Source organism: Vanacampus margaritifer, chromosome 7 (assembly GCF_051991255.1).
Source record: "Vanacampus margaritifer isolate UIUO_Vmar chromosome 7, RoL_Vmar_1.0, whole genome shotgun sequence".
NCBI classification, from domain to species: domain Eukaryota; kingdom Metazoa; phylum Chordata; class Actinopteri; order Syngnathiformes; family Syngnathidae; genus Vanacampus; species Vanacampus margaritifer.
Genome location: NC_135438.1, coordinates 127,183 through 136,951, shown reverse-complemented (window position 1 = coordinate 136,951; position 9,769 = coordinate 127,183). Strand labels below are relative to the sequence as shown.

The 9,769-nt window shown below is 51.0% G+C and overlaps 2 protein-coding genes across 2 annotated transcripts; one reads left to right on the top strand and one right to left on the bottom strand.

Moving 5' to 3' along the window:
- Positions 1–126: 126 nt before the first annotated feature.
- mrps28 (mitochondrial ribosomal protein S28) lies at positions 127–1,037 on the top strand. Its single transcript, XM_077571862.1, has one exon. It carries the CDS (start codon positions 188–190, stop codon positions 737–739), a length of 552 nt encoding a protein of 183 aa, XP_077427988.1. The 5' UTR covers positions 127–187; the 3' UTR covers positions 740–1,037.
- Positions 1,038–1,945: 908 nt separating this feature from the next.
- On the bottom strand, positions 1,946–8,867 carry LOC144055667 (calpain-2 catalytic subunit-like). The gene is made up of 21 exons (XM_077571858.1): positions 8,442–8,867; positions 8,239–8,308; positions 7,117–7,235; positions 6,649–6,782; positions 6,404–6,572; positions 6,253–6,336; positions 6,091–6,176; positions 5,942–6,007; positions 5,713–5,873; positions 5,458–5,627; positions 5,311–5,322; positions 5,023–5,234; positions 4,772–4,808; positions 4,298–4,363; positions 4,174–4,231; positions 4,028–4,092; positions 3,887–3,955; positions 3,744–3,822; positions 2,730–2,846; positions 2,178–2,236; positions 1,946–2,101 (listed from the first exon to the last, which is right to left on the bottom strand). Exons 1-21 carry the CDS (start codon positions 8,676–8,678, stop codon positions 2,078–2,080), a joined length of 2,094 nt encoding a protein of 697 aa, XP_077427984.1. The 5' UTR covers positions 8,679–8,867; the 3' UTR covers positions 1,946–2,077.
- Positions 8,868–9,769: the final 902 nt, after the last annotated feature.

The window sequence follows — 9,769 nt, the reverse complement described above, 5'->3', positions numbered from 1 at the left end:
AAATGATCAATAAAGATTTTCCAAAATCAACATCATGTTCATTGTTTCATAGTCGTAAGTTAACAACTAAGGAAGCCTTTTGTTTTGTTTTAACTTCTTTACGTGGTTCAGCTAAAAGTCAGACAACAGAGTGAGTGTGGTGGAGTGTCCGCCGAGTGGCGCTAGTGAGCGCGAGTGACAACTTAAGATGTCTGCCGTGTGGAAGGTCGCCGCGATCAGTCGTCTCGCGCTCGGCCGGGTCGCGCCGGTACCGCCGCGGAGATCCTTCTCCTCCGAGACGTCCTCCGAAGACGACAAGCCCAAGTCGGGCTTCGCGGCCGCCTTCAGCTCTCAGTCGGAGCTCCGTCGCCGCGAAGCCTCCGCCGGAGCAGCGCCGCCGCCGCCGCCGCCGCCGCCGTCGGGCCGGGAAGAAGACGCCACCTTCGCGGCTCTCCTCCGCCGCAGCCCGCTGCTCCAGATGGGACCCGCCAAAGACAAGACGGTGGTCGGGAGGATCTTCCATGTGGTCGGCGACGACCTGTACGTCGACTTCGGCGCCAAGTTCCACGCCGTGTGTCGGCGGCCGGCGGACGGGGACAAGGACAAGCTGACTCGGGGCGCCAGGGTCCGCCTGAGGCTGCACGACGCCGAGCTCAGCGGACGCTTCTTGGGGGCCGCCGCTGACGTCACCTTGCTGGAGGCCCACGCCACCCTGCTCGGACCCCTGGACGCCGGGAGGGACGGGACGGGCCGCCTCTGAAGCGGAGACGGCGCTCTTGCTCGCTGCTGGACTTTTGATTACTTTTGGAAAAATAAAACTTGCTCTATGTTGAAACCTTCACGTGTGATGTGAAGATGGGCTATGCTAACGTAGCGGCTAAATATTAGCCAAAAGCAAGCCTCTTCTCTCCTCTGTGTGGGTCCGTTAAAAAAAATATACAGTATATATATTTATGGTCGAGTTTGCGTAGCTTATTGTTTAATCTGCTATAGAGGTTGGCTGAAATGTTATTTTTTAAGGCTGGTATTTGGAACTGATTAAAAAAAGGAAAACTGCATGTGTGTAGAATTATTATTTTTTTTTTAGTATCTTATGTCAGTGGCCAAGGATTGTGGTGCCGCATCTTACAGGAGGTTGACATGTTTGGCCGTCATATTGTTTTATTTTTTTGCTATGGATGCCTTAAGCAGTTTTGCCAACTCCCCAGTGAGGAAAGTAGCAATTTACTGTCCTACAAGTCACTAAATGGCAATTGCCCAATTTGCACAATTAACCATTTGCATGTAATGGGCGCAGTAGGAGAGGAATACAAAAAAACACGTGCTTCAAATTTAGGTTGTTGCATTCTATTTGTTAACCACTAGATGGCACTAAATTGTACACTGGGCTTTAAGTTTGGGTTGTCATTTTCGAATTTTAAAGATGCATTATGGGGGCATGAACGAGTGTACAGTAATAGAGGCTGCAGTTACAGTTTAGGCCAGAGGTGGCAGTTGCGAGTAAAACATAAAAAGTGACCATTCAATACCACAATACATCTTTAAAACAAAGATGTCGATAGTCTAGCAAAGTTCCGGGAGCCTCCAGGATCATCAACGTGAAAGATAACTTCAATTATCAAAATAGCTGTAAGTGAAATTTTACATCATTTAAAAGTAACTGACATGTTAAACTTTCACTTACAGAATTTGTTTTCATTTGGAAGACACGTTTCAGCAGAATCTTTTATGAAGTTAACAAAAAAGTTAAATAGTTCCCTTTAGTTAAGTTTTAAATTGATCTAATCGGCCTTCAGATTCAAAAAGAAAAGAAAAAAAAGGCCAATGCCGTATTAGTCCAAATTTCAAATATCCTCCTGGCTGAGAATCGATCTTCTACAATGCTAATGCTAAGCTAATTGATCATCACGACTTCCGCTACACGTATTCAAGCCAACGTTGCCATTAGAGAGCACAACAAGCAGGATTGCTAAATGGCTTTTATTTGTTAAGTTTCTTGCTCTCGTAAAGTCATAAAGTAAAACGGTAGAGAGGCAGGAAGTTGTTTTCTTGAAGGGGGCGGGACAGGAAGTTGATACCACCGGGAATTGAAGAGTGTTCAGATCATGGAGAAGTTTAACCACTAAAGAGACAAGAAGACAAAACAGCGTAAGGACGCTAACGTCACACGATTACAATTCACTGAGGTGAACTTTGACCTCATTGAAGTTGAGCTGGATGGATCCACTGTCATTCGGGTCAAACTTCTTGAAGATTCCTGACCACACAAAACATACTTCACTTTGGTCGCTAAGCAACACAGAGACACTTTGAACAACATGCATTGGCTTCGGTTGCTAACTTGAGAGCTGCTAACTTGCATTACATTTTGTTTCGACAACACACGGCTTCGGTCGCTCAATACGTTTTAACATCACACTTAGCTTTGGTTGCTACCTTAGCGGTCCCTAACTACTGTGAAGATTTAACAACACACCTTTGCTAATAGCGTTTGCTAACTAGTGGGACATTTTGTTTTAGCGGTTGCTAACAAACATGAAGAAGGTGTTTGTTATATACCGACGACACCATTATCAGAATGTGACCGCAGGTATAGCAGTTGACCAGGCGAGGGCGCTAGGCACCAGGGAATGTATTGGTAGGAGGCGGAAATGAAGAGGAAATAAAGGAACGTCAACTGACGAGTGTTTGTTCAGTTATCATGAGAGTCAAAACCCGTGTGACATGTCGGGAGTTAGCGGTTAGCTTACGGAACATGATCTCCAGCCTCATCAGACAGCCCACAAAGTTGTCGAAGTCCAGCGTCAAGTCGGGCTCAGCGTAGCGCGCTACCAACAGCTGGTAGATGGCATTGTTCAGAGAGAACCCTACCGCACAAATCCAAACAAAAACAATCATCAACAAATTCAGCAGAAGGCCAACGCCATCATGGGATGTCTCGGAAATGACGCGCAGTGGTAAGCCATCTTTTTTCTCTCTCTTTTTTTGTAGTCAACTTCCGGAATTTTTGAAAGTCACCGTATTTGATAACATTTCAAGTTGGACTACATGCCACCAGTGGACTGAGTGTGTGTTAGCATTAGCCTTTACTGAGCGTGTGTGTTAGCATTAGCCTTTACCGAGCGTGTGTTAGCATTAGCCTTTACTGAGCGTGTGTGTTAGCATTAGCCTTTACTGAGCGTGTGTGTTAGCATTAGCCTTTACTGAGCGTGTGTGTTAGCACTAGCCTTTACTGAGCGTGTGTGTTAGCACTAGCCTTTACTGAGTGTGTGTGTTAGCACTAGCCTTTACTGAGTGTGTGTGTTAGCACTAGCCTTTACTGAGCGTGTGTGTTAGCATTAGCCTTTACTGAGCGTGTGTGTTAGCATTAGCCTTTACTGAGCGTGTGTGTTAGCATTAGCCTTTACTGAGCGTGTGTGTTAGCACTAGCCTTTACTGAGCGTGTGTTAGCACTAGCCTTTACTGAGTGTGTGTGTTAGCACTAGCCTTTACTGAGTGTGTGTGTTAGCACTAGCCTTTACTGAGCGTGTGTGTGTTAGCATTAGCCTTTACTGAGCGTGTGTGTGTTAGCATTAGCCTTTACTGAGCGTGTGTGTTAGCATTAGCCTTTACTGAGTGTGTGTTAGCACTAGCCTTTACTGAGTGTGTGTGTTACCACTAGCCTTTACTGAGCGTGTGTGTTAGCATTAGCCTTTACTGAGTGTGTGTGTTAGCATTAGCCTTTAGCGTGAGTTAGCATTAGCCTTTATCGTGATGGGACTGACCGGCGTCTTTGAAGGCGACTCTCATCTCAGGTGTGCTCATGGTGCCGGAGTTGTCCGCGTCATTCTTCTTATAGATGGACTGTCAAGGACAGAGAGAGAAGGTGAGTCACTTGGTGTCCGCAGGTTCAAAGTTGGCATCCTACCAGGTAGCGCTGCACTTTCTTCCACAAGGTGGCAAACTCTGACAGACCCAACTTGCCGTTGCTGCTCTCCTGCAGTGTTGTCAAGAATCACATTGTGCGTCTGCTTGGAGGATTGCTACGTCGCCACAAAGACAAGGATACGTCCATGAGGTTGACCATGACTCTGCACGTCTCCATGCTGAAGCCGCTCGTCTTGATGTCACTTCCTGTTTGACAAGCGGACACATGAGAGGTTGTGGTTTGTTGGCGCGGGATGGTCAGGAGTCACCCGGCGACTCCGAACTCACGCTTGGAGACGATCTTGTTCATGATGGTCCGCAGTTCCGCCGCAGAGATCTCCATGTCCTGAAGCAGCGCACATGTTAGCATTACTGCCACCGTTAGCACGTTAGCACGTTAGCGTCAACGCACCGGTCCCGCCAGCTTGGCGAACAGGCCTCGGAAAGCCGCGTCCACTTCCTCGTCCGAAATGATTTCCTGTGGAGGCCACGTCAGTCCAAGTGGACGGAACACATTCTGTCATTTCCATATCGTCGCTGTCGGCTGGAAGAGCCGCAACTTGAAATTTGGTGCGTTTAGTCATGTTTTTCCAAATGGACACTTTTGGCCTGGACAACAAATCTATTAACGCTCTTGAATGCTCAAGACGTCTGACAAGAGTTGTCAAACCTTGGCTAAAGTGTCCTCAGGTGTCTTGAAAGGCGCCTTTCAAGTCTTTTGAGCTTCAAATTTCAAACCAACACAGGCAGGGATTCCTCCGTGTACCACTAGAGGGAGTTTGGCTTTTTCTTTTGAATTATGAATGTGTTTTTCATTTCCTGAAAAGTTGTCATTTTGTGACAATTGCTCCCGACAGAGACGATATCATTCCATTTCTTTACTCACATCATCAAGATCTGCGCTGACCGGGTCGTCAAAGGGCCTGAAAATGGGACAGACGCACGCACGCACGCACGCACGCACACACACATGTTAAATGAGATTTGAAGTCAGCCCCCGCCGGCGCACAAGGGCCGCCTTGTTGACTTCTTGTTTGCCGCCTGCAAACAGACCCGACAAGCGGCCGCTCGGCAGACAGCGGCCGCTTGTCGGCGCCCCGCCCCCTCCCCGCCCCAGCCCCGCCCCCCCACACTTACACGGTCTGGCTGCTCTTCTCGGAGAAGACGCGTATGCAGAAGTCTCCGTTGAGGTGGGGCTCGAAGGTGGAGGGCACCACCAGGTACTCTCCGGGTGGCAGCTTGAACCTGTTGCTGACCTCGCGCAGGTTGACGAAGGTCTCCGAGCGAGCCGTCTGAGCGTTGGTCAGGAAGAAGTTCTTGTCCAGGTGCACCTGCTGCTGGCCGTGGAACTGCGGCGCAAACAAAGATGTCGTCGGCGCCGCCGCACGGAACGCGCTTGACGGCCGCCGGGCGCGCGCTGCTCACCTGTGTCGGAAGCTGAAACAACACGTGGACGACTCACAAAAGGGCTTCCTCAAAATAGACACTCAATCGCAAAATATTTTGCCAATATTCTCTGAGCGTTTTGAAAGTTGTTTTTTTTTGGTTGTTTCATTAGCGTGCGTGCGTCACCTCGTAGATGGCGAATCCGATGGTGTGCATGTCCTCGCCCTGCTTCCTGAGCTTCCTTCGGTTCTTCTGGATCAAACCCAGCACAAAGCTGCACCCCGCCTCGCCGTCGTCCGGGTCGTCGTCGTCCTCGTCCAACTTGATGACGAACTGCGGGTTCATCCAGAAGGTGTCTGCGGGGGACACGACAGCGCGTCACCCCAGCCTCGCTAAGCTAAGCCTCGCTAAGCTAAGCCTCGCTAAGCTAAGCCAACTCACAAGGGTGGTTCCTGCAGCCGCCGGCCGTGGAGCCGCGCCGCCACGAGCCGTCAAACTTGTTGACGCTCCAGTGCTTCACAGAGTCGTCCAAGATGGTGTCGGGGGTCAAAGTGCACACCTCCACGCGCGAGTAGTGACGCAGGAAGTCGCGGTACGACATCCTGGCAAGAGGGAAGAAAAATGTGCACGTTTGCGCTCGTTTGTGAGTCGCGGACGTTAACGTGCTCACCAGAATTCTCCGTCCTCCGCGTTGGCGTGAGGACAGTCTCCCTGCACCGAGTCCCACTCGGACGACCTGCGGGTTCGCGAAGGGCTCACATTGGTCATATGAGATCATCATCATCATCATCATCATCATCATCAGCATCGTCATCATACCCGTCGCTCCAGGCGCCGGTCCACTCCACCTGACCCCAGGGGTTCCGGACGCGGACCAGCTTCTCCGGACGACCCCGGAAGTTGACCTGCACACAGTCGTCACGTAGAGGTCACCTAGGGGTCAAATGGCACCTGCACCCAGATGGGAACGCGACCTCTGACCTCCACGGCACCCGTCAGCGAGTAGGCGTGACCTTTGACCAGCTTCTGCCGTGTCACCGCCTCCGAGTCGGCGGCGCTGGTAATCTGATGACACACAGACACGTCATCATGCGCCGCACACGCGCGGACAGACGGAACGCCAGTTACTGACATCGATGGAGCAACCCAAGAGCGCCCCCGCTTCCAAGGCTTTTTGCAGGATTTCAAAAAGGTCGGCGGGTGGTCGTTGGAGGTCAAAGTTCTCGGCGATGCCCCCCGTGAAGTCCTCGAAGCCCTCCGTGGTGGAGCCCCCCGACAGCGCCTCGTAGCTGCCGCTCACCCTGCAAGCAGACACGGAGCGCTAGGACGTGCTAATGCTAACGCAAAGGCGGGGGTGGGGGGGGGGGGCATCCTCACTTGGCGTAGGCCTTCTCCAAAAGCGCGCTCCAGAATTCGCGACCCTCCGCCGAGTGCACAAACAGAAGCTCGCCGTCCTTCACCGGAAGGCGGTCGTCGATCACCACGTCCACCCACTCGCCAAACTGCCAAAACTGCGCACGCAAAATTGAAAAATGAATACAAGTGAACCTTTGATATCAAAAATCTGATTACATTTATATATACATATATCAGTCTTTATTTTCAATGTCATTTCTGTATTTATTTTGGCATTTTTGGTCCTCCAAACACGTTTGTTGGCGTCCTGCGACGGCGTTCCATCCACTGACGTCCGATCGCTGACGGCTGTCGTTCAGGTGACGCGTCTCGATGGCGGACACGCGAGACGTCTTCATTTACAGCGTTTTGCCAATGTTCAAGCGTGAATTTGCGGGCTGGGCCGCACGCCCGCACGGGGAAGATGCGTGTGGCAGCGTGACCTCTGACCTGGAAGTGAAAGATTCCGGCGTAGTTGTCGTGAAAGCTTTGATCGTCGGGGACGACGCGAGCCATCACAAACTCGTTGAGGGTCAGCGACGCGATGGCCGCCAACAGCCAGCAGTCACCTGCGTCGTCATGGCAACAGTTAGACACGCCCACAAAATGGCAACTCACTTCCTGTCAATCACGAGGCAAGATTTGGCCGTTCAAGAAGTGATTCGGGGGTGACAAAGTCTTTCTAAAATTGCGTTTGCAAATTCACTGCCACTTTCTGGTCTTGCAGCGTTTTGGTTTCGATGCGTTGACGCTCGTGATGGCGCTCGGACGCAAACCGGAACAATTTGGACTTGTGAATTGCCGTTTTGGGCAGAAAAAAATGTTGATGATTGCTTTGCAAAGTAACAGCAAATGTTGCGTTTGGATTCAACTCAAATCCAATCGATCCGCTTTCATGGAGGGCGACAGAAATGACGAGCATTTGGACAATTTCAAATTGAAAAGTTAGCCAAAGCATTCATACAATTTCAGAAATCAATGACTTTGATAATCGAGGAATGGCGGCACCTCCAAAATCCACAAACGAGACGATCGCCTTCATGGCGTCAAGATGATTGACAGGAAGTTCAAGTTTGCTTCAAGTTTGGACCAGCACCACACTTTTACACTTCCTCTTTCCAACACACACACTGAGCTGCAAATAGTTTTTACAATTTCGTGTGCGCATTCCTGCACAGACCACAACACACACACACACGCACGCGCACGCACTAAACTGCAGCAGGCAGAAACAATTCCGACTTGTGAAAACAAAAATTGAGTCACGCAGCTGGTGACTCATAACGCACGCACGCGGGCGGGCACACACACACAGCCTGAGGGTGTGTCTGTGTGTGCGCGCGCGCGTGCCAGCAGCAGAAGAAGAAAAGTTGTGGTCTGATGCGTAGCGGATGTTTTTCCACCCCAAGTTTGCAGCTTGGCCAAGTTCGGCTACTTCGGACTTTTGTGTTAAACGCCTAACACAAAAGTGTGCGTGCGTGCGTGTGTGTGTGGACACGCCGATATTGTGAAGAGCACAAACATTATGACGTTTTGACAAAACTCGGACAGACGGGATGGGCGGGGACGTACCGAGCGCCCCTTGGCAGATGTCGGTCCTGGTGGCTCCGCCCACGATGAATTCAGGTGCGGACACCAGCTCCTGATTGGACACAAAGCAGGCGGCGTCAATCAGCCCGATTGCCGGCGATCGTCTCCCGATATTCCCCGCGAGCGAGCACGCGAGCGAGCACGCGCCCGGCGCCGACCGCGCCCTTCCCCGCCCACCGACGTACCGTGGGCCTCTTCCAGGTGACCCCGCGGGTCTTGTACGAGTTGCGTCCCAGCTCTTTGAAACCCAGCGCTTCGGGGGCGGCCGGGAAGCTCGGGTCGCAGAACAGCCTGCCGCCGCTCAAGCACTGGGCCCGCAGCGCCTCGAAGTTCTGGTTGAGGAAGGGGGCGGCCCGCTGGTTGGTGCCGAAACCCGCCGCCAAAGCGCGCTTCTTGGCCAGGGTGGACGCCACGCCGGACATCGCGTTGGATGAGTTGGAGCGCGCGACGACGACGACGACGGAACCGGAGACGACGACGGAACCGGAGACGAAAGGAAGAAAGAAGTCAGGAAGGGCGGAAAAGTTCCACTTTCCGCCTGGAAAACTTGGGCTGTGTGTGCGGGTTCTGCTCAGCCTGACGTCACAGCAGGCAAATAAACCCACGCCCTGCCGAGGGGGCGGGGCCGGAGTTTGCGCACGCCAACGCGGAAACTTTTTTCTTTTCTTGTTTCCCCCACTTTAACATTTCTATAAACATACACTTGTGGAGGATGTAACGGCTGAATATGGCAACAATGAAAAACAACAAAAAAATTGAAAATAAACACAAACTGGGGATTCTTGCACATCATGTCACTGAAAATAAAAGAGGAGCGTATACATAAATAAAAAAAATACTGCTTTATATTGGCACTTATTTTCTTTGCATATTTGCTTCTTTCCCACTTTGTCAGGCATACAAAAAAGAAACTTAAAATCAGCCATAAATCCTCGAAAGGCGTGTTTAGTGTTTCCACGTCAATCATTCTTACGAACAAGCAAGTTTTTCTTTCAGTCCAAAATCTTTGTGAAATCGGGCAAAGAAAAAACTAATGATCCAAAGTTTCTTCATCATTTTAGCAGAAGGAACAGAAGGAATCTACCTCAAAGTTAAATCTTCTCTTTAGAAATTCTGCCACAGATTCTACCTTGTTTAGGATTCACAAAACGGATTGCAGCCGCTTGCTTGCAGCAGGAGAGCAAAAAGTTGCCGAGAGTCGTCATTTGCGCTCAAACCAGTTGACGCGACGGGTTGAAAGAACGAGATTGTTTCCCACTCGTCGCATCCCTCCATTTTCTTAACGCTTGTCCTCACAAGGGGCGCCGGGGCGCTGGAGCCCATCCCAGCTGGTAGTAGGCGGGGTGCACCCTCAACAGCCAATCACAGGCCACGCAAAGAGAACAACAACCTTCCACACTCACAACCGCAACTTATGGACAACGCGAGCGTTCACTGAGGCTGCCACGCACGACTTTGGAATGTGGGAGGAAACCCAGGCAGGCACGGGGACGACATGCAAACTCCGCCCAGG